At 35.4% G+C, this 25,256-nt stretch overlaps 1 protein-coding gene across 2 annotated transcripts in view; it reads left to right on the top strand.

Annotated features, from left to right (window-relative positions):
* OSTN (osteocrin) overlaps positions 1-23,986 on the top strand; it is a 36,814-nt gene extending 12,828 nt beyond the window's left edge. The window contains exons 2-6 of one of the 2 annotated variants that reach the window (XM_070073176.1): positions 792-890; positions 3,781-3,995; positions 20,232-20,329; positions 21,517-21,550; positions 23,666-23,986. In XM_070073176.1, coding sequence (XP_069929277.1) covers positions 792-890; positions 3,781-3,995; positions 20,232-20,316 — 399 coding nt within the window. In that variant the 3' untranslated portion in view covers positions 20,317-20,329; positions 21,517-21,550; positions 23,666-23,986. The remainder of the gene's footprint in view (positions 1-791; positions 891-3,780; positions 3,996-20,231; positions 20,330-21,516; positions 21,551-23,665) is intronic. The other variant, XM_017346706.3, reaches the window with a different exon arrangement.
* Positions 23,987-25,256: the final 1,270 nt, after the last annotated feature.

Genomic DNA, 25,256 nt, shown 5'->3' with positions numbered 1-25,256 from the left:
AATTTACTTAACTCATTTACTTTAATTCCATAGTTTGTATCTCAACTGATAAATTTATTTTCTTTTAAATGAAGTACTTCAGTTGATGCTAATCTTTTACTACTATAAACCATGAGGCAATGAACTTTCAGATGCATGTCTCTTCATAAACGTTAAAGTTTCTGTGGGATTTATAAAATAAAAAAAAAGTCATAAGCAGGACATAAGCATTTTCAACTGTTCTATATGTAGATCAATTTTCTCCAAATGATTGTATTTGTTTAAGTTTCCACCAGCATTTTTTATTTTTACCTATTTCCTAACACTCTGCCTGTCAAAAAAAAAAAAAAAAAAAAAAAAAAGAAAGATATCTTCCTATTGGATGTGTAGTGTCTTCCAAATTAAATTATTTTAGATGTACACACTCCCTGTGATTTACCGCATACCTTCTTTTATACCTTGCAAATTTTCCTTATTTCTCCTTAGGTACATGAAGTTGAACTCACTCTATTTGACAAAGAATAAAGCTGCATGAGCTGGATTTCTCAGATCATGGGTTCATTTGAAATACATTATCATTGTAGCTGTATTATTCCAACCTAGGTTTCCATGGAAATGAAGCCTTGATAAAATTCATTCTGGGAGATTGGTAATCTCTATAAGTATTATTTAAGTTTTGTAGAGATGTCCTCTAGTGCCTACAAGCTGAATAATTTGCCTTCTCTTGTTTCAAACAATCTTTATAAGAATGTTTGCTTTAATCTGTATATTCCAAACTAATTAATGCTAATACCAATTTATGTAACCCTTAGATGCTGGACTGGAGATTGCCATGTGTGCATTTCACCCTGGCTGTGATGTTGATGCTGTGGGGCTCAGGAAAAGTGCTCTCAATGGACGTAGCAACAGAGGTATTGGAAACTAGCATAAGTCATTCCTGCTAGAATCAGAGACAGGTGCAGTTGACACTTAGGAAAACGCCTTGATGACACAGAATTAAAGAAATAAATGTGTTTCTATTGCTTTATTTTATTGCCAACCTGATATTCAAGATAAAAAAATTAATTGTAAAGAGCAATAACGATTGATTTTCTCTTCACAGTGCATTCAGAGCAACCCAGTTATCTAAATTTTAGAAGACACTTAAAGCATGTATAACGATGTGCCTTCCTTGAACAAAAAAGTGTTGAGGAAATATATTTTCACGTTAGTCACTTTTTTTTAAGATTTTATTTATTTATTTGACAGGTAGAATTACAGACAGTGAGAGGGAGAAACGGAGAGTAAGATCTTCCATCTGCTGGTTCACTCCCCAAATGGCTGCAACGGCCAGAGCACGGCCGATCCAAACCCAGGAGCTTCTTCTGGATTTCCCACACAGGTGCAGGGGCCCAAGCACTTGGGCCATCTTTCACTGCTTTCCCAGGCCATACCAGAGAGCTGGATAAGAAGAGTAGCAGCCAGGACTAGAAGCAGTGCCCATAATGGATGCCAGGGACACAGGCGGAGTATTAACCTACTGTGCCACAGGGCCAGACCCCCAGCCACATTTTAATTACATCAATTAACATCAAGATGAATTGCTTTTATTTGAAAGTTGAAGTACTTGTCATCCCAAAGTTTCAGTAGTTTTGGTCAAACTTTGCATTACAGTACCAGTTCTGGGTACCATGAAAAGAGGTATAAAGGGAATTGATATTTCTACTCAGAGAAAACTTAATTTGGTGTATTACATCTTACTGGAAATATATTTTCTATGTAAGTCTTAACAACAAGAACCTGAAGTGCATTTAACAAAAGAATAAATTTTATATAGTTCTGTTTGTTTTTTTATATTATTTATTTGAAAGAGAAAGAATGAGAGAGAGAGAGAGGAAGAAAGAAAGAGATTTTCTCTTTTTTATTTTTTATTTTTTGACAGGCAGAGTGGACAGTGAGAGAGAGACAGAGAGAAAGGTCTTCCTTTGCTGTTGGTTCACCCTCCAATGGCCGCTGCGGCCAGCACGCTTTGGCCGGCGTACCACGCTGATCCGAAGCCAGGAGCCAGGTGCTTCTCCTGGTCTCCCATGGGGTGCAGGGCCCAAGTACTTGGCCCATCCTCCACTGCACTCCCTAGCCACAGCAGAAAGCTGGACTGGAAGAGGGGCAACCGGGACAGAATCCGGCGCCCCAACCGGCGCCGCAAGGCGGAGGATTAGCCTAGTGAGCTGCGGCGCTGGCAGAAAGAAAGAGATTTTCAATCCACTGATTCACTAACTACAGTGGCCAGAGCTGAAGCCAGGATCTGAAATTCCATCAAGATTTCCCCCGTGGATGACAGGGACCAAGTACTTGAGCTGTCACCTGCTGCCTCCCAGGGTGTGCATTAGTAAGAAGCTTGAATTGAAAGCAGAGTTGAGACTGAAACTCAAAAATTCCTATATGGAATGGGAGTGTCTCAGGCAGAGTCCTAGCTAATGTATCAATAACTACTTCACTATGATTTTTGTGTGTGTGAAAGTTAAGAGTACAAAATAAAAGCACTTTTTTTTTTTGAAAAATGCCTTAGGATATAATTAAAAATCCTTTACCCTTTGAAAGTCTCTTGCTGTCTAAATTTTTTCCTGATGAGTATGGAATCCTGTTCTATATTTTCTATGTTGTTGGGCTTATATAGGAAATAGAACTTGAGAGTTTAAGATAGTTTTAAACCATTTTGGGTTCTGCATAGTAAGTAACAAGGAGTTGTAAGAGGTTTTTAATTTCCTCTTTATATGATGAAAATAGTGTTGGAGATAACTCATTTGGTAAGAGTTTTCAGGGTGGCATAGAAGAGAGGAAACAGGGAGATACAGAACCAAGCTATAAGGAAAATGATTAAGTGGTAATCCCTGAACTACAGAATGACGGGGGAGCATGAAAAATGCTCTCTGTGGGCCTCGGAAGGAAACAGATACATTTCACAAATTAAAACACATACTTTTGTGACTTGGATAAAGTACAAAGTGGCACTATACACAACAAATTAATAAATAAGAAATTTTACATGGGGTAATGAGGTTATAGGATACCTCTGACATGTTGTTGGCACTTTTTAATATCTGTCAATAAATTAGATGCACAGAGTTGGTAATCTCCTTGGGCTCAGAGACTAGATTCTGTTCCCTTTTGTATCCTTTAAATCTAAAGCAGACCTGGTACATAGTGAATTCCTAGTAGCTTCCATCACTATAGAATGAATGAGTGGTGAAAAGAAAATAGCTTGAAGTTCAAGTTTTTTAAGAATTTATTCAACAAACACTCATCAGAAATAAACTGAGTGTCAGCTCTCAACAAAATACTAGCTGGGCCTGAGAGCAAATAAAAGATAAATACACAAAGTCATTATCCTCAAGTTATGATTTAACAAGGAAAACAAAAACAAAACATTACAAACACTCTAACACAAGGTAAAAATGTAGTGAGTGAGATGATGAGAGAGGGATGGATGACACGCTGTGGGAATGAATAGGAAGAATGAAGGGAATGCTAATGGGAAAATTTGAAAGAATGATCAGTTAACATCCTGTATTTTAGAGGTGAGCCTGGAGCCCTTTCCCTCTGTGTTCTGTTTTCTTTGGTTTTCTCTTAGATATACCCCACCTCTGCATGTTTCAGTTCCCAGAAGTCTGGCTTTTTCTCTGGAACATGATTCCATGAGAAATTATAAAAACTTATGTGATGAGCATGTTAGCAAAAGGTAGCAAAAGCCAGATGCAATGGCTGTACTGATTTGAAATTGTTTTCTCTAGAAGAATGGAGTCACCTTTCTCTGCCCTCTAGGCCCTTGATCCTGGAGTCACAGATGTGCAGTCACCACCCACAATCAGGGAAGAGAAATCTGCCACTGAACTGGCAGCAAAACTCTTGCTTCTTGATGAACTGGTGTCCCTGGAGAATGATGTAATTGAGACAAAGAAGAAAAGGAGCTTCTCTGGTTTTGGGTCTCCCCTTGACAGACTCTCAGCTGGTTCTGGAGATCATAGAGGCAAACAGAGGTGAGTGAACTCTTGGAGAAGGGAAATTTTCGTTTTCTAATTCTTCCTTACTGAATTCCAAAACAGAGAATTCCACATAGAAATACAGCACAAAACTCATGTGTATACAGATTTGAGAGTGCATTAGCTAACTTGTGGGTTTAAAGGTGTGATCTGGGATGTAACTAGCGGTCAGAATGATTCGGTAGTATGCATTAATATCTGTGCAACGTTTCCTAAGGAAAATCCTGTGGTATGCAGATATGAAGCATTCTTAAAGACAATACTGCATTTGAGAGGTGAGAGGCAATGTGTGTACTGGAATAAATGTTCTAGTCAATTGAGTTTTCTATTCAACAGAGGTCACCAGAATACTATTTTGATTTTTGCCTTTTGTACAAGATTTTCTAAAAAGGTGAATGAGTCCATTTTCTTCTATCAGGAAGCAATAAAGCCCTCCCAGGACTTGGAATTAGAATACACATGTTTAAGTCAAATTTCTGCTCATTTCATGCCAAATATCTTACCCTCATATCTTTCCAGCTTACTTATCCATAAACTGAGAATATTTACTTACCTACATAAAAATCAAACGAGATGATCAAATGAAAGTTCTTTCCATGCTGTTAATTGTAAGAATTACAATAATTATGTCACCTATTATCATTAAATAACTGCCAGTAATTTAAACTAATTTAATTTTTACTTCAGGATCTGTGCTTCATGCTGTATATTGGAAATGGCATGAGACCACCAAATTAGTGTACCCAGGTATTTGAAGAATTGACTAGGATGAATTTGCTTACCTTAAATATCCAATTTCTTTATAAATTCCTGAAATCCTATTTAGTTTTATATCTTAAATGTCTTCAGAATAACTTCTGCCATTAAGGCTTTCCTAATTCAGGACTTCTTTTTATTTTTCCAAATTTGTTCTTTGTGCAATCTTTCCTCACCTGCACTTCCATCACCACTATCACTCATTTATCACCAAAGTACCTTCTGCTCTGTACCAGAGTTTTTGCTATCACTACAGCAAAAACCTCTGTGTAAAATGTAATCCATTGCTTGCAACATGAAAATCAAACTCCTTAGCTAATCATATAAAGAACTTCAATATCTAGGACCTCATTTATTTGCATCCTAGCTCCAGTCTGAGAGACAAAACAATAATATCCAAGAGAAACTACAGGAAACATTGGGAAATAGATAGAAATATTTTAATAATAGGGGGTTTTAACTCATTTTTAAAAATCATAGACAAATTTATTATATCGTAAAATTTCATAGATGACCAGGCCGGCGCCGTGACTCACTAGGCTAATCCTCTGCCTAGCGGCGCCGGCACACCGGGTTCTAGTCCCGGTCGGGGCGCCAGATTCTGTCCTGGTTGCCCCTCTTCCAAGCCAGCCCTCTGCTGTGGCCAGGGAGTGCAGTGAAGGATGGCCCAGGTGCTTGGGCCCTGCACCCCATGGGAGACCAGGAAAAGCACCTGGCTCCTGGCTCCTGCCATCGGATCAGCGCGGTGCAGCGCACCGGCCGCGGCGGCCATTGGAGGGTGAACCAACGGCAAAAAGAAGACCTTTCTCTCTGTCTCTCTCTCTCACTGTCCACTCTGCCTGTCAAAAAAAAAAAAAAAAAAAAAAAAAAAAAAAAAAAAAAAAACTTCATAGATGACCTACACAGTGTAATCAGTAAAATACACTTATAAATTATCTTTAATTTTGAACTACAATATTTAAGAATATAATTTCTTTTCAAGTGAATAAGAATATTCACAAATTGTTTCTAACTTTAATTTATTTCAAAGATGGGTCAGGGGAAAATGCCAGTGTTGTGGCACAATGGATTAGGCTACTGCCTAAGATGCCTACATCCCATATGAGTGCTAGTTTGAGTCTCGGCTGCTCTGCTTTTTATCCAGCTCCCTGCTATCGCTCCTGGGAAAGCAGCTGAAGATGGTCCAAATGCTTGGACTGCTGCAATCCATGTGGGAGACCTGGATGGAGTTCCAGGCTCCTGGCTTTAGCCTGGCTCAGCCTCAGCCATTGTAGCCATTTGCCAAGTGAACAAGCAAATGGAAGATCAATCAATTTAACTTTCTATCTATATTCCTCTCTCCCCCTCTCTGTACCTCTGTGTTTCAATAAATCTTAAAAAAAAAAAAAAAAAAAAAACAGGAAACTCTTCTATCTGTTGGTCCTTCCCCAAATTTCTACAATAGCCAGGACTGAGCCAGGCTGAAGTCAGGAACCCAGAACTCCATCAGGACCTAAGTATTTGAGTCTTCACTTGCTGCCTCCCAGGGTGTGCATTAGCAGAAAACTGGATCAGAAGTGGGGCCAGAGGCATTGTGACACAGCGGGTTAACACTTTGGCCTGAAGCACCAGCATCCCATACGGGCGCTGGTTCGAGACACAGCTGCTCCACTTCCAATCCAGCTCTCTGCTGTGGACTGGGAAAGCAGTATAGGATGGCCCAAGTCCTTGGGCTCCTGCAGCTGTGTGGGAGACCTGGAAGAAACTCCTGGCTCCTGGCTTTGGATCCGTGCAGTTCCAGCCATTGTGGCAGGTTGAGGAGTAAACCAGTGGGTGGAGGACCTCTTTCTCTCTCTGCCTCTCCTCTCTCTGTGTAATTCTGACTTTCAAATAAATAAATATATCTTTTAAAAAAAAAGAAGAAGTGGAGCCAGGATTCCAACCTAGGAACTACAATATAGAATGCAGTTGCCCTATGCAGTATCTTAAGTACTGTGCCATGATACCTGAGCCAAATATTCATAAAATTTACCATATCTGAATTAACAAACAAAACTTTAAGAAATTCTACAAAATATATATATTACCAAAGCATTCATTTACTAGAATGTAGTAAAACTAGAAAAAAAAAACAAGACTTTCTTACCTAGAAATTATAAACCATGTAATTAATTGCTTTATCAATTGAGAATGCTCATACAAAATGAACTTTATTAAAATGCCTTATTAAAAGCAATAATGATGAAAATATGTTACAGGCAAAGTAATTGTAGAAAAATCAAGATTATTGTAATGAAAATAATGCAAACATCATTCCAAAAAACTAGAGAACAGCAAAATAAACCAAGAAAGGCAGAATATAGTAATTAACAATGACAAAAGCTGAAATCCGTAAGTTAGTACAGCACAAGATGTAACAAATAAACGCAAGGCTTGTTTTTCTTATACCAATAATAAGACAAGTCAGTAAAACTAACTAATAAATGATTAGAAAGCAATTACAAAATTAGAAATTATAAGAAAATAGCCAGCAAAGAGGAATTTCATAAAAAGATTAGGAAACTACTTTATTCAACTGCATATAAATAAACAATATCTAGGGGAAAATGGACAGATTTTTTGAAAAATACAACTTATAAACATTTAATACAATAGACACAGACACAATCCTATCACCTTGATTTTTGACTTTTTTATTAATAGAAACAGATTTCATATATTTCATAGATAAAATCCAAGAAGATAACCATAATTCCTTATTTCTCTCTCTCTCTCAATCCACCCTTCTTCCTTTGTTTTCTTTCCTTTCATTTTTGCAATAACATACTTTTAATTTACTTCATAGCCACAGACTTAATGAACCACTAAACATAATGTCCTACAAATAAAAAATAAAAGACAACTGTTCCACAGGAATATATACAGGGGCTATAAACAATAATCAAATCATAAGGTGTCAGTTTCATGCATATAGATGGTTTTATCTTGTCAAGAGAAAGCCCCAGATCCATATATTTTCACAGGAGAATTTTACTAAACCTTAAAGTAGCCAATAATACCAATATTATTTTACGTTTTCAGAGCATAATTAAAAAATAGAATTTCCAAATTCATTTGTTGAAATAAGTACAATATTGATTCCTAAACCAAAAACATTATGCATAACAAGATAAAATCATATCTAACATTCTTAACAAACAGAATCCAACTGCACTTTAGAAATTCTATCTTGACCAAATTTTTTATTTTTTATTTTTTTATTTATGTTTTATTACAACAAAGTAAATATGATCCAAGAATTTTCTTCATTAACAGAACCTTGGGTGAAAAGAATATAATTATAATTACAAATGAAAGAAAAGGCAGTTAGCAAAATCTAACATTTATTCAAGTCTAAAAAAAGATAATAAAAAAGAATTGACAGATACTTCCATAACCTGATGTATGTGTATATGTGTATGTATGTACCTCAGACCAAAAGTCAAAAGTCAGTATCTTACTTAATTGTTGGATTTACTGGGAGCTGTACTGAAGAGAGGAATAAGAAAACAATGCCTATTATTTCCACTATAATTTCTAAATGTATTTATTAAAGAGAAGATAGTTAAAGTCATAAGGCTTGGAAATGATGAGGTAAAAGTTTGCTTATTTCCACATGATATGTTCGAAAACCAACACAATCATTGTAAAAACTACTAGAACAAAGCTCTAAATAAAAATAAGAAAATATATTAAAAGTTAATAGGACACATTGTATGAGAATAGAGTTAATCTATTAAAAAGAGAATGGAGTATATTAAAAAGAGTACATTAAAAGAGAGTATATTAAAAAAGAGTGTATAAAGTTAATTTAAAATAAATCTTAGTAAAAAATAAGACTGGGAATAGGAGAGGAAGGAGAAAGGGGGTGGGAGAGTGGGTGTGAGGGCAGGTACTGTGGAAAGAATTACTATGTTCCTAAAGCTGTATTTTTTAAATGCATGCAAATAAATAAATAAATACATCTTTAAAAAAGTTAATAACTTCTGCATACAAACACATCTCATATGAAAGGTTAAAAGACTTATGTACTGTAGCACAAAAATAATAAAATATATAGGCAAAGTATGATTTTTAAAGATTTATTTATTCATTTGAGAGGAAGAGTTACAGAGAAAGGGAGAGACAGAGAGAGAGGTCTTCTATCCATTGATTCACTCCCCAAATGCCCACAAAGGTCAGAGATTGGAGATCTGAAGCCAGGAGCTAGGAGTTTCCTTCCAGGGCTCTCACAGGAACCCAAGCAATTGGACCACCTGCTGCTGCTTTCCCAGGCCACTAGCAGAGCTGAAGTGGAAGTGGAACAGCCAGGACTGGAACAATCGCCCATATGGGACACCACCACCAGTAGGAAGAGGCTTAACTTACCACACCACAGCACCAGCCCCAAGAATTTTCAAGTACATGAAAGAAAATGCAAAACATAGAAAATACCTTGGTAACAAAGAATTTTCAAAGTGCATATAAGCTAAATGATAAAAATACAGGTGAAATAGACTAAGACAGCACACAATGGAATACTACTCAGCTATAAAAGGGACTTCCAAAGGTTCAGAGAAAAGATGTATTATGAAAAATCCTGCATGGATTTCAAAAAAAAATTTCACCTTATAGCATTAACTTGTCTAATTAATGAATAAAAATGATAGAATAGTAACTTTAATAAAATGATGGATGAAGCATTAACTGCTGCTAGTATCACAAAGGAAAACCAATCATTGTATGCCTCCTGCTGAAAGAACACAGCACCACCCATAAAATAATATTGCCAGAAACAAAAGACTTATCTTTAGATTTACCTACCAATTTTCAGAAAATATGGAAAACGGAAATAACTTCTGAGACACTACAAGATGCAATCAGCAAAATCTAGACTGAGGAAACTGCAGCAAAAATAACCTGTCTTGTGTAATAAATAAATTACAAGGATTTCACCAGAGGGGAAAAAAAAGGTAGACTTAGACTTATTAACCAGTTGCAAGGTTTTTTGTTCCTGATTCAAACAACTATCTTTTATAAAATTAACATATGAAGAAGACATTTATGAGTATAAATAGTGACTGCTTAATGACATTAATTTAGTTTCAAGTTTGAGTAAGGTTTTAATTTTTGTTAAAAATGAAATGCCTCAGTTAAATATATAAACATGAATGATAGATTCTCCTTAACTTAGCAAGGGTTACTCAGATGGAGTCATGTCCTATCCTGATCATTGCCTTATTTAGCACAACTGACATCCTGACCATCATAGCTTAGCAACACAGTACATCCCAGGGCCTCTGTGGTTTACTGTCAGGATGGCGTGGCTGACTGAACTGGGAGCCACAGCTTCCCAGCATCATGACAAAGTGATGTCCCACCTATGAGTAGCCTAGGGAAAGATCAAAATTCAGTGCATGGGTTCCACTGAATATGTTTATCTCCCACACAATGATGAAATGGAAAAGCTGTGAGTGAAATCACAGTGAGTGGCAAACTATCCGTATTTATCTGAAATTTGCTTCATGGTATGGGGGAGTAGAATAGAAACACAAGATTTGCAATAAATTGGTAATGTTTTCCTTTAATGATGAGCACACAGGTGTTCACTACACTTTTCTGTTATGGCGTGTGTCTGTACTATTCTGAAATACATTTATAGAACTAAGCAATGAAAGATAGAAGATTAGACCAATAGAGTAACAAATACATCATAGGATAAGGCTAAGGAAATGACTCAGAATACATCAAAAGTATGGCAAATAGAGTGAGAAATTGTAATTTATAGTAATTAAGAGTTTTATGGGGAAATAAAAAAGAAACAATTACTATTTGAAGAGATTATGGGTATTTCATCAAAATTCTTTAAGAAAGTTTTAAAGACATTCTCAGATTCAACAATAACAACAAATTTTGACACAAAGAACTAGTATCTTTTTGACCAATGAAATGGATGAACAAGAATTATTGTGTTAAGAGAAAAACATGTAAGAGATAGCTTTGAGTTTGAACATTTTGGGGCATGTTCTTGAAGGGTGAGCTGAGTAGCATGGCATGGGCTCCATATTAGGTAACAAGAATCAGAGGATAAGAAATAATGTTGGGGAGGACAACTGAGGTCACACAGGGATATTGTTCACATAACTATTCATATCTGTGCCCTTGGAACTGAACAGTGAAAAGTCCATGTTGGCTTGGTCTGTATCCTGGAGCAGTTTGTAAAGGACCCACTGAATGCTAGATAAAGCAAGATGTTGGATAAAGCAAGTAGAATAGTGATGACCCTAGGAGGTTAAAAATGGCCTTGTCCTTTTCCTCTTTTCTCTGTTTACCTTCACCTCCAATTATTTCCAGGCACTTGCACATAAGCCCTGTGCACATAAAAGCTAAATATTTCCCCTGAGTTAGATTCTTTAGGCCTTTATAATTTTGTTTTTAATAATTAACAATATATGCATTCAACTTCAATTCAAATGATATTTCTCATGAAATTTCACTGTAGCTTTCAGTTTTTACACTGAATTGCTGTGCTTGGTCTTAAACCAAAAATTTGTATTTATTTATATTTATTTATTTGAAAGGCACAGAGCAGAGAGAAATACAGATTTCCCATATGCTGTACAAATTCTATGTCAAATTCTATCTAGAAGAAACAAATAAATATATATTGTTTCCTATTTTATATTGTTTAATGTATTTTTCACCTGAATATTTTTCCAACATTTTCAGTTACATATACAAATTTAATTATCAAGGCAATACTAACTGTGTTTTAAAGTCTAAAATATTTTTTCACTTTATTTCACTTGTTTAAAGCCTTCAGTGTACGAATGGTCACTCCAGTTATGCAAATAAGGAAGCAGACATGATTATATCTGTGTCAAAATAGTATATACTATCTAAATGACCCTCTGATGTTAGAAGATGATCACTGGCCCAGAGTAAAAAAATGGTTTGCCTCATTCCTTCATATAGTACCAAAAATATATTGCAAATACAAGAATAATAATATTCTACATTTGAATTTAATTATTATTAAACATTTCCACAACTATCATTGCTCTTTAATTGTCTCTTTAACATTTTGAGGTCAGTCAAGCAAGTAATGTTATGCGTCAGTCAGGGTACCTATAGGAAACGGGCATCTTGAAATAGGAAAATTTGAGGAGGCTTTATTCACAAGAAGACTCTAAAAATCTGAGTATAAATGGATGGATCATGGTAGATGTTTTGGCCCTGGCCAAAACACACAGTGATGGGAGAGGATCTGAAAATAAGAAAGAGGATTGTAGAGTCAGATGCTTTAAGAGAAGCAGTGAACTGCTCAAAGGCATAGATGACTGGAAGGGGTCTTGCAAAGAGAGGGCCAGGAGAAAATTATCCTGGCTTTTCCTCACTCCCCTCCAATCTCACTTGTGAAGGCTGCCTATTGGTTGACCCAGATCAAAGCCAGTGGGAAAGGAGACTTTTATGTGGTCCAAAAAATCAGCATCCTGGGGACTCAGAGTAGGATGAAAAAATGTAGAGAGTAGATCTGGAGAGTATACGGAAGCACAATTACACATGTTCTGTATACCCAGGTACATAAGCGCTTTGTTACAGAATATTACTAAAACTAAAAGACATCCCCTATTACATAATCTGAAAATCAATTTCATCTCCCACCGACATGCACTAAAACCCACTGAGAGGTACCTGTTCTTTATCCCTAGGAAAAATCAAAGGCAAATCCTATGGCTCTACTCGGCACATTGAAATAATAAGAATCCTGTTGGTCATTTTTACTAGAAAAAATAACCATATTTCAGTAATTTTAAAAAATGCTCATATCTTAGCCCAAATCATGAATACTATGAAAGCTTCTCATTTCCCAAGGTTGGGCCCCAATAAAACTCGAAGTTGCAGTGGGAAGGGCATTGTGGTCAGTTTATCTTTACTTTCTCCATTGTACTAGAAGAGGCTGCCATTTGTCTTCATTATAATTGAGGATGGAGGCATGAGAAGTAAAAGAATGCCTTACTTGACTGATACTTCCATGATGTGGCACTCGTATTCTCCGGCTTTGGTAAATTCTCAAAGCTATTAATTTTTTTCAAGAAGTATTGTGGGCCGGCGCTGTGGCTCACTTGGTTAATCCTCCGCCTGTGGCGCTGGCATCCCATAGGGGTGCCGGGTTCTAGTCCCAGTTGCCCTTCTTCCAGTCCAGCTCTCTGTTGTGGCCCAGAAGGGCAGTGGAGGATGGCCCAAGTGCTTGGGCACTGCACCCATGTGGGAGACCAGGAAGAGGCACCTGGCTCCTGGCTTCAGATCAGTGCAGTGCCGGCCATAGCAGCCATTTGGGAGGTGAACCAACAGAAGGAAGACCTTTCTTTCTGTCTCTCTCTCTCTCACTGTCTATAACTCTACCTATCAAATAAAAAAAAAAGGTATGGCACATAGTGGTCATCACACAACCCTCATTAGGAACGTTAAGATGACCACAGTCAAGCAAATTAAGTATCACTTCACATTATTACTTTTCTTGTTCTGAAAACACTTGCAATCTCTTAACAAACTTCAAGTATGCAATACATTATTATTAACTTTGTTAATAGCATAACTAATTGTACTAATAATTATTAATATTAACAATATTATCATTAACTATAGTCACTAAGTTGTACATTATGTCTCCAATACATGATTCTTTTTAAGTACAATTCTAGAACTGTCTAAACTAGACAATAGATTTTTGAATAATATATACACAGGCTGTAAGATAAGGAAGAGCAAGGAAATGATTAGACCAAAATTTAGTCAAAAGATTACCTCTGAGACTGAATCATGAGAGAAAGGCAAGATGGGATGGGGAACACTTGGGTTGTCTACAGTGCTGGTAATACTTTATTCCTTATGCTAATGCTGCATACAGGAATGTTCATTTTCCTTTTATTTAAAACCGAGTATAAATTTATAGACTCCTTATGTGTACTGATTTTCAACTAAACTTTTAAAAATAGTTTTTCTGCCTTTTTTGAATGTAAAATAGCTTTAGAAATGGAATTACCCATGAATTTAAGTCCTAATTTGTAGTATATGTTTTAGAGTAAAGATTAAAGTTGGGTTTAAAAAAAATCCAGTCATTCCCTTTACATTAGTTTGACAAACATTCTTTATTTTGAAACTACTTACAGAATATTTTAGAATGGAAAATGTGGACTGTTTTAAATGCATCTGTAGTCATGTCATACCATTATTTTGTCACAAGAGGGACTAGATAGTCAGAAAGTATAGCTTTCCCTTTGGTGTTAGGAATTTCTTCTAACATTTATGTATATGTTACTGCATGTGTGATAGAGCTTAGTACTATTATATTCATTTTATATAAACAAAAATTTTAAGATTACTAGATTGCAATTTACTTCCTAATAGCTAGGTTGTATAGATTTTAATTTCCTGTGCAACTGATTTTTATTCATGTATTTTGAAAAAGTGATATGACTTTTGAGTTAGTACAAAATATATAAAGCATTGAGTGGATTTATAAATATTTTAATTGTTTTTTTTAAATTTAGTTTCAAAATATTCATGAGCAAGTCTTAATCTTAATTTTGACAAGATAAAGTAATTGTGGATCTGTTGTTAGAATAACATCATAGTGCAGTGAGGATTATCTTAATTTTATCAAAGATAAAGAGGCTTAGAATAACAGACTTTCAGAGGGTCACACCAACAGTAAGTATTAGGATCAAACAGTCCTCTATCTCCTGGTTTCTGATGGCTTTTTAATCAAATCTGGGGGGAAAGAAGGGAAGGAGAAATAGGGAAAGGGAGAATGAAGGAAGGAGAGAAAGAAGGACAGATGGAAAGGAGGAAGGGAGAAAAAGGAAAGAAGGAAAGGAGGGAGGGAGAGAGGGAGGAAGGAAGGGAGGGAGGGAGGGAGCGAGGGAGGGAGGGAGCGAGGGAGCGAGGGAGATTGGAAGAAGCTAGTTAATTTTGATTTTCACCAGGAACTCAATTGCTTCTCATTTGCTTCAGCAGGCACAGATCAACTGTAATAAATGAATAAAGAAAAAATGCTACTTTCATTTATTTTTGTCTTCATTAAAATATAAATTGATAATAGGGACCAATAAATGTCTGATTAAATTTGTAATGGTTTATGAGAGCATCATAAATCTGATGGGAAGAATCACTGTATTCCTAAACTTGTACTTATGAAATTGGTACTCATTAAATAAACAGCAGTTTCTTTGGGGAAAAAAAAGAACAGGAAAAAGAAAAAGAAAAATTCTTGTTTTTATTGAAAACATTGATTCTTTTTATTTATTTTTTTTTTGACAGGCAGAGTGGACAGTGAGAGAGAGAGAGTGGACAGTGAGAGAGAGAGACAGAGAAAGGTCTTCCTTTTGCCATTGGTTCACCCTCCAACGGCCGCCGCGGCCAGCGTGCTGCGGCCGGCACACCGCACTGATCCGATGGCAGGAGCCAGGTGCTTCTCCTGGTCTCCCATGGGGTGCAGGGCCCAAGTACTTGGGCCATCCTCCACTGCCTTCCCTGGCCACAGCAGAGAGCTGGACTGGAAGAGGGGCAACCGGGACAGAATCCGGCACCCCGACCAGGACTAGAACCCGGTGTGCTGGCGCCGCAAGGCGGAGGATTAGCCTAGTGAGCCATGGCGCCGACCAACAACATTGATTCTTGATGGGAGTAGTAGGACTCCTTTTTCACGATGCTATTACCTCTCCTTCTCCCCCTTATTTTTTTTAAAAGATTTTATTTATTTATTTGAGAGGTAGAGTTATGGACAGTGAGAGGCAGAGACAGAGAGAAAGGTCTTCCTTCTGCTGGTTCACTCCCCAGTTGGCCGCAATATGGGACGCGGGTGCCACAGGCGGAGGATTTAACCTACTGTGCCATGGCATCAGCCCCTTACTCCCCATTCTTAAAATACCTGGAAAGGATTATTCTTCTTCCTTTTCATCTGAAACTACCCCTGAGAATTCTGTCCATCCTAGATGGTTTCTGCCTTACCCCTTCCCTGGACTTAAAATGGTAGAACAGTTAGAAAAGGAACTGAAGGATCAAAGAACCTCCCAGAATCTTATTATTTTAATATTTTCTATTTTTAACTACATTACACTTAGACATAAGCCTTAAATCTTATAGAAAAATTTACAAGTATAGAAAAATGCTGCTATAATAAATTATAACATTTATTAGCTTCAAACAATATAAATTAATTATCTTAAACTCTATCAGTCAGATTCTATCATATCCTCACTGTGCCCCATAGCAGGGTACTTCAAAAGTGTGTTGAAAATGGAATCAGAAAAGAGGTATAGGATAGAATATTTGATTTAGTTATTAGACACCCACATTCCATACTGGAGTTCCTAGTTTCAGTTCCCAGTTCCAGATACTGATTCCAGCTCCCTACCAATGCAGACCCTGGCAGGCGGAGGCGATGTCTCAAGTAGTTGGGTCCCTGCCATTCATTTGGGAGAACTGGGTTGAGTTCCTGGCTTCTGGCTCAGTCTTGGCAATTGCAGGCGTTTCAGGAATGGAAGATAATGGAAGATAATCTCTCTATTTATCACTCTTTCTCTCTTTTTCTCCCTCTTTTCCTCTCTCCCTCATATTCTCTCCCTGTCACCTGAATAGAAAAAAAATAATTCCACTTGCTCCACTTGGGTACAGAAAAACATTGAAACTCATGCATACATTTTCCACAAAATTTTTGAAATACATTGTATGTCATTCCCAACAACATTTTCGATTTTCCTTTTGCGTTCAATAGAGTCACATGACTCGGTTTTAGCCATGATTGGCAGCTAATATCCTCTTACATGTTACTCTGTATTCTGTCTTTCACTTTTTCTGCCATCTGAGCACAGAAGATGTCAAGATGTGAGATGGCTTGAGAGGAAGATTAATGTCCTGCCTAATCAAGTTATTGGCAGAATTGTTTCTTTACAGCTTGTAGCACCAAAGTCCTCATTTTCTTTTAAAAACTTTCAGAGGCCACAGCGTGCTGTGATTTCTTGACCTTTTCCTGTATCATCACAGGCAGCGGTGGTGGGGGAAGTCGCTCTCAGGTCGCTGTTCTCTTCTGTTCCTTCTTTCGTCATCATCGTTACTTTGAGGACCCCAGGGAGTAGACTGCACCCAGCAAGATGATTCAGGAAAATCTTCCTATCTCAAAGTCACATATTTACAGAATGTGGGATTATGACATGGATACCTCGGGAAAGCCATTTTGTGACTACTAAAGTAAAATAATTTCTTAAGAGTATATAAATTCACTTATGTGTGAAAAGATAATTAAAAATATAAAGGAGAGATTTTTTTCCTTCTATTTAAATAGCCATTATCTACAAATATATAAAAGAACTTAAAACATGACTGATACTCATACTTTTTATTATTCTTGACAATGATTTTTATGCTAATTTTCCAAAAAGTATTTTTTCACTTGGTTATGAAGTTAAAAAATACAAGAGAATTTCAAAAAGTTCACAGAAATGTTATAAAAGATAAGTTTATTTTGGTGGAAAAAAATTTGAAGTCCATGTGAGGGGGTCTTCAACAAGTTTCTGGAAGGGGACCGCAGGTTTTTCCACTGCATGTGGGAGACCCAGAGGGTGTTCTGGGCACTGGCTATAGCCTGGTCCAGACTTGACCATTGCGGCCATTTGAGGAATGAACCAGTGGATGGGAGATTCTCTCTTTGTCTTTTCCCCTCTCTCTCCCTGCCACCCTGCCTTTCAAATGATTCAACAATTTTTTTTTTAAAGTTAATTATTTTGGGCCAGCGCTGCGGCTCAATAGGCTAATCCTCCGCTTGTGGCACCGGCACCCCGGGATTCTAGTCCCGGTCGGGGCGCCGGATTCTGTCCCAGTTGCCCCTCTTACAGACCAGCTCTCTGCTAAGGCCCAGGAGTGCAGTGGAGGATGGCCCAAGTCCTTGGGTCCTGCACCTGGCTCGTGGCTTTAGATCAGCACGATGCACCGGCCGCCGCACACCAGCCGCGGCGGCCATTGGAGGGTGAACCAACAGTAAAGGAAGACCTTTCTCTCTGTCTCTCTCTCTCACTGTCTACTCTACCTGCCAAAAAAAATTTTTAAAAAATAAAAAATAAATTTAAAAAAGTTAATTATTTTTAATTAAAAGTAAGTAGTGTTTGTTAATTGTAAGTTACAGCAATAAAAAATCTCCTGTGTCCACATTGTCCTCCATGCTTCTCAGAGCCTTTTAATAAAGTATTTACTTACCAATATATCAGACTGCTGTTCAGTCCTGATAGTTAAGGAAAAAAATATTTATCAATAAAACTGAGAGATAGTATTCTGTATTTACATAAAATTTTCATTATTCTGAGAATAGTTAATTATAGGTTTCTTAAAGAAAAGATCCATTTATACAAAAATAGTCACAAAAGAACTTTATATATATATTAGGTACACAGTAAATTATGCTAGGAAAAACCTCAAATACTGAGACACTCATTTCCTTTAGGTGCTTAAATTATTCTTTTGTTTAATCTATCAATTTGTTTTATTTTAAGGTTATAACTTCCTATTTTTACAGACAAAAGCTGCACATATTTTTGGAGGTGATATGTCATTAACATGCATATATTGTGTAATGAACAATCAGGGTAAATATATTAAGCTCTTCAAATGTTTAATATTCTTTATAGTAAAAACATCCATAATCCCATCTTCTGTACTTACATATTAATAACATAATGCAAGTAATTAGAAAAAAGAGAAAGAGCCATTAAAATTTTGGAAGTAATATTTCCTTTAACTCTTTAAAGTATTTAAAATTAGGTTGTCTGGTGGTAACATCACTGAGATTTTCAAGGAATAAAGTTTAATTACAGTCAAAAATTACAGCAGAAATCTTTGCTTTTAGGGGGAAATAACTTTAAGATTCCTTCCTATTCCAAAAGTGTTTGATTGTTAATGATGTTCTACTTCTTGATCAAAATGCTTATTGCACTTGCAATCTTTCAATTTCTTATATTGTTTGCTTAAAATATGAATGGAGCTTCAAAAAGACAGTGGGAAAATGAAATTAAAACATAAGTTTAGAGACTGGTGCTGTGGGACAATAAGTTAAGATGCAGCCTTGAATGCTAGCATTCCATATGGGCACCAGTTAAAGTCTTGAATGCTCCACTTCCAATCCAGCTCCCTGCTAATGTACCTGGGATAGCAGCAGAAGATGACCCAAGTTCTTGGGCCCCTGTAACTCAGAAGGGAGTCCTAGATGGAGACTCTGTATCCTGGCTTTGGTCTGGCTAATCCCTGCTATTGCAGCCATTTGGAGAGTGAACCAGCAGTTGGAAGATCTTTCTGTGACTCTCCCTCTCTCTATGTAACCCTGTCTTTCAAATAAATAACTAATTCTTAAAAAGAGATAAATTTATTTTGGTGCAAAAATTTAGAAATCCTTACATACGAAAGGTCATCAAAAAGTATATGAAAAATACATATAAAAACTATGAAATATTTTCAAAATTATTATGTGCCAAAATAACATTTTTACATTCTGTTTTCCATGAACTTTTTAAGTACCTCCTTATAACCTATTTTCTGTTTAATAATTCAGCAAGAACACCAACATATTTTTAAGTCACTTACCTTCAGCTATAAGGCAAGTCTCTTACATCAACTTGTTCACATCTCCCGCCTCTATCATTATGAATACTCAAGCATCTCTTTATTCCAGGTGAAAGTTACACACAAAAGTTTTGGGACCTGTCCTGTTAGGATTTTGGCTTGATAATTCTAAGTGATGGTAACAACAAAATAAATAGAAATGTTTAAAAAATGTTTCTTTTTAAAGAGCTAATTCTTAGCATACTTGAGCTGAAAGGTACATTTGGCCTCTTGTAGCCCCATGTGGATTTTTTAAAGCTTTATTTTAATATAGAAGCTGTTTACACCATTTCAGCATAAACTGGACATACAGAATACAAGTAAATGTAGACCATCACATCCAAAGCTTCTGTGGGTTGTCTCAATGAAGACATGAGAAGCACACTTACTCCACATTAAGTCTTAGCATCAGCACCATTTCCTTTCCCATCATCATTCTTTCTCCAGGAGAACCATTCTAAGGCAGAGATTGCAAAACACCATGGACCCATTCCAGTCTTTCTCAATTAATAGGGAAATACCATCTCAAAGAAAGAAGGAATATACCCAAACTAAAGCACTTATCCGATTAATATGCTGCAAAGGCATGGCTTTTTCATGTGGTCTATTTGAATTTGGTTAAGATAACTACTCTAAGCCTCACATTTCTCATGCATATGTAAAATACAGCTAGTAATACCTACCTCAAGAGATGTTGAAACTAGAACATGCTTGGCACATGGTGGGTCTTGGTGAATGGTTAACTATCCTGATTATTCCAACTCCAGATCTGCATGAAATGAAAGAGCCAAAGCAATGATTGATTAATTTAAAATTCACCTTGATTTTCAGAAAAGTAGTAGATCATCCAAAAAGGAGATTTGGTATTCCCATGGATCGGATTGGTAGAAACCGACTTTCAAATTCCAGAGGCTAATTGACTCCAAATTGTAAGTACAATTTGGGTAAGTAATCAAGTGCAGGCACTTGATTAACATTTCACGATCAACAAAAGTATCCACCTGGTTCATAATCTCACTTTTGATATTTTGGCTTATAAATCACTTTCCCAAACACTTCTGTATTCAATTTCTTTATTCATGTCAAAGAATTTAAATTATACCTAGGTCTTCTTCACCCTCAAAGAGTAATGAATTAACATTTTTACAGATTTCTATGTGATTATTGACTGTTAATATACAAAACAAGGTTTAATATTCCAATTAACCTAATAAATTGCCTTCATAAATATACATAAGTATGTAACAATCCCTCTGTTAAGGAAACGCATTCCAGAAATACACATCATTTTGTTGCTCATAAATAGATTACTAGAATTATAGTAACATGAATCAAAAGACAGAATGGTGTACCAGGAAAGTATTAGCTATGGAATCAAAACTTATCTAAATTCGAATTATGTTACTCATGCATGACTTTGTTTATGACAAGTTATCTTTTCCACATCTTTTACATTTAAATAAACATATATTACATATTTTGAAGATTAAGTTTGGTGTTTGATGTGGTCCAAGAACCTGATGGACACACATTACATGAAAGATTAACAGTTTATATTATAATTGTGAAAATTCACTTTCTGCCAAGCCCTTAATGAGTGCTTCACACACATTTCATTCATCATCCTGTTCCATAAAGTAATACCATTACCATCTCTAATGTCTTGAAATGCAGTACTGTACCATGAAAGGGGTAAAATTGCCAGGGAGGGAGATCAGGACTTACAGTTCAAACAGCAGGTCACCTATTTGTTAGCTATGAGACCTGGCTTACATTCTTAAACCTTCTTCCATAAAATTAGAATCATAGTAATTTCTACCACATAGCATTTTCTTGAAAATTACAGAATTGACACATATTAAGCACTAAGAATAGTGTCTGGCATGTGTCAAGTACATTAGGATCATTAGTTACTATTAAACATATAAGAGGAAAGAAAGCTTTGATATGTTAACTTAAAATTCCTCATAGACAAGAAGTGATGCAGATAGAATTAACATCCAAAAGCTTAAGTTCTGAGTTGTGCTAAACATACATTTCATCATATATATTGCATATTTTAAACACTAAAATCTTTTTGAAGATGAAATCTACATGATATATTTTCTCCCAATAGGGCTTATATAAGGTGAATCCTCCCTGCCAAACAGGTAAGACAACCTGGACTAGAGAAGAGGAAATTAAGCTTTTGACTTTTCTCATGAGGGCCCTCAGACCAATGATGCAGAAAATCTCCAAGCATCACATCATCCCTAATCCTCTCACAATTAAAATGTCCCATTTGTCCCCTCTTTTTCAAATGTTCTAAAGCTATAGAAGGAATCTCAACTATTTTATTCAAAGAATGACTTGATTCAAAGAAATTTTATTCTCCAACGAGTTGATTGATGAAGTTCTACAGTTATTTAATGTCTATAAATACAGGAGGACTTACTGAATGCTGCCAAGAAAATCATTAAAAATTCAGATGAAACCTTGTTTTTTTCAGATCTAGAATCCCAATTATGAAGAGAACTGAATTAATATAATGGTTTCTAAATCACTACTGGGTGAGACCCAAAGTAGTAAAGTATGTCCTTCTCTTAACATACTTTGTTGAGAATCTTGACAATCTTTATCATTACTATTAAAATCTGAAGACAATCTTTATCATTACTATTAAAATCTGAAGACAATATCACACAAAAAATAGGTTTAGAAAACTTACCACATTTCCCCTTTTTCTTTCATCAGTCACTGTGGGTTTGCCTGCCCAACCATTGTGTTTCTATTCATTATTTCCCACACTCTTCCCAGGATTTCTGAGACTTTTTTTTTTTTACTTCCTCATGGGAAGCTTCATATGATATAATATATGAATTACAGAAGCCATAATATAATAATGTTTATAACTCTTTCAAATTTTCAAAGTTATGTTTTATATATTCTGTCTTACCATTACATATTCCTTTGAATTAAACAGGAAATGTAGTATGTGCATTGCTCAACAAATAACAACTTACAAAATTATATAATACTCCCACACTCATGCTGCCAAGTTTGAGGACATAAGGTTTCATTGAATACAGCCCCACTTTATTAACAATTAAATAAACAAGGGCTACAAGAGAAAATCAATTTAGCAACATTTTATAAACTCTTAGGCAGACCAGATCTAGGTCCTAGTTCTTTGGACTTCTAGACCAATATCCTCTTCATGACCCATAAGATTTTGGTGCTAAATTCTCTTACTTGTATGCTAACCTCATTAGTCACACAATTCTAAAATAAACAGAAAAGATATATGAGATGTTATGAATATCTTGTTTTGCTTTTCTGGGGGCCGATATATTCTCTTTAGGAGCAGGTTTATTTGTGGATTTTTACCTTCTTGGGTTCACTGTGAGTCTACATACTATATGTAAAACTAGTATCTAATTGTGGAAGTTTTCCTTGATTTAAGATCAAATTCAGATACAGTGCTGTGTGCTATTTAATCTTCCCTCATATATATGTTTTGTGAAGATAATCTTATATTTATACAGTGTCTTCCTCCACTCATTAATATAGTAAATCAAGGCTTTAGTTTTTGAAGTCTCTAGTTCTATCCAAATCCAAAAACGTATTTTCTCTAAGTATATATAGCTTTTCAAAACGTGATTATCAAGTTCTAGGACTCTTCCATTGAAATCAGGAGGCTTACTTGATGAAATTAAATTACTGATGTGGTTATTGATTTTTCTGCCACTTGGTACCGAATGCATTGATTTTTGGTCATGAGAGACACATGTTGCTATATTACAATGACAATTTTTCTCTTAGAGCCATCATCATTATTGAATAATATAAATAAATTAATATAACTCTTAAATACAGCAGGGTTGCCCTATTTAAATGCCTGTATATAATTGGATCTCTGAAACATCATAAAAATACAATGCATTCCCATAAGAATTGTGCAACATCCTCTGAAACAATATTGAAAACTAAAGGCAAATATAGTAGGCTCTTGAATAAAAGAATTCAGACTAAAACATTTTATAATTTTATTGAAACTTCAGCATCAGCACTCAGCCTGGACTTTAAAATGCACTTTTGATGTGTTTTAATCTGCTGTTATCTTTTTGCTTTATTATCCTTAAACTAAAACTATTTTATATAAATATAAGCTATAGTAAAACATCATGTAACCAGGGGTCAAGCTCTTCTCATGTATGGTTGATGAATTTCCAATTGATCTATAGATTTTGCATTAGCTTTAACAATTTCAACTTTTGTTTTTGTAGATGTGACTTCTTGGATGAAATGTCACAGAGATATGGAAGATGCGTTAATGAAATTCTTCACACTCCTGAAGCATTAAAGAATTGACATTCTGCAAATCTTGAACTTCACATCACAGTATTGTTACATCTTCAATTAAATTGAGAGATCATTTTAATGCTTTTATATTTTTAAAAAATATATTTTGATTATTTAGGGAAAGTTACCTTCACCTCAAAACTTACTTTTTACAGTAACAATAAAAACCACAACCCAGTGAAATGCTTCCTTATATGCCTTTTCCAGTCACATTTTTGCAATAAAAGTAAATAATGAAAGATGGATTAGTTTCTATAATATTTATATACACCCTGTTTGTTTTTTGTAGGGAAATAAGAAAATGCAACAGTATATTCTTTTATACTTTTACTTCTCTCTTTTCCTTTTCCTACGAGTCTATTGAGTAATAGTTATAAAATTATGTGCCTTTTACCATATTCAAGTTTCAGCCAAAGTCAACCAAATAAAGCAGCCCTGGGAGCATGTTGACTTAGGATTAAGAAAGTGAAGGATAGCATTTCTTTGCCAAGCTTGGATATCTTGTGTCCACTAACAACTTTCCATTTGTCTAAGTTTTAACTTATAGTTAATCAAGAACAGCAATGGCTCATTAAGAGGAGGAAGACTATACATAAAAATAACACCTAAAAGTTGGAGGAAAGTTAAAGTTTTACCAAGTAGTAAACCATCTCAGCTGTTAGAGGACAGTTAGGTACAAACAATTTTTAGTTCAGCACATAAGTCATGGTATGGTAATTTTTTCGTATTACTGGCTCATGTAAAAAAATTATTCTGTTTCATATTCTGTGCTCAACACATTATTGAAAAGTATATTGTATGTGAGAATTTCTTTAAAATGATTCAGATTCTTTATAGTTGACCTATCACAGAATCAGCCTTGGTATTTTGGAAAATTCAGATCTCAGCAATACTTTGATATTACTGTAACATGAACACATAAATCTGTAATATGTTTGATATGCTTTCAAAATAGAAAAATAACTTATTTGTTGGACCATGTTACTTAGCATAAGTGTATAAAGTGTCTGCAAAACACATTTTCCTTAAACACTAGTAGTCATTATCAAACAAACCTGATAATGTGAGAAGGAAAAAACTTTGCATGAAAGATCAAGGACTTTTTTAATATGAAAACAAAGAGCATTGTTGAGAGAGTACCTTCATATTAAAAGAAGAGAATATAAATTAGTAGTTGCTAAACTTACCTAAAAATGAATGTACAATTCAAAGAGTTAAAAAAAAACCTCACAGAAGTATCATAATAAAAAAAATGCGTTAGAAGAAAGCTGAACTAAATAGTTAACCTTTATAAAAGATTAAAAGACTAATTTTTAGTTATATTGTTTTAGTTATTAAGTTTCTTAGAAATTTGTTTAGAATATCTGAAAAAGATTAAAGAAATGAATAACTGTCTTTACACAGTGGTTTTCTGTATAACTTAATAGTTTTTCAAATTGTTGAAAATCTGTGATAGGTTTAGGAAAAAAAAGTCAACGACTATTTTGTTCATAGAAAAGGACCACCAGAAAGAGA

The sequence above is a fragment of the Oryctolagus cuniculus genome, chromosome 4 (assembly GCF_964237555.1).
Source record: "Oryctolagus cuniculus chromosome 4, mOryCun1.1, whole genome shotgun sequence".
In the NCBI taxonomy this organism is placed as follows: Eukaryota; Metazoa; Chordata; class Mammalia; order Lagomorpha; family Leporidae; genus Oryctolagus; species Oryctolagus cuniculus.
This window is presented reverse-complemented; position numbering and strand designations above follow the sequence as displayed.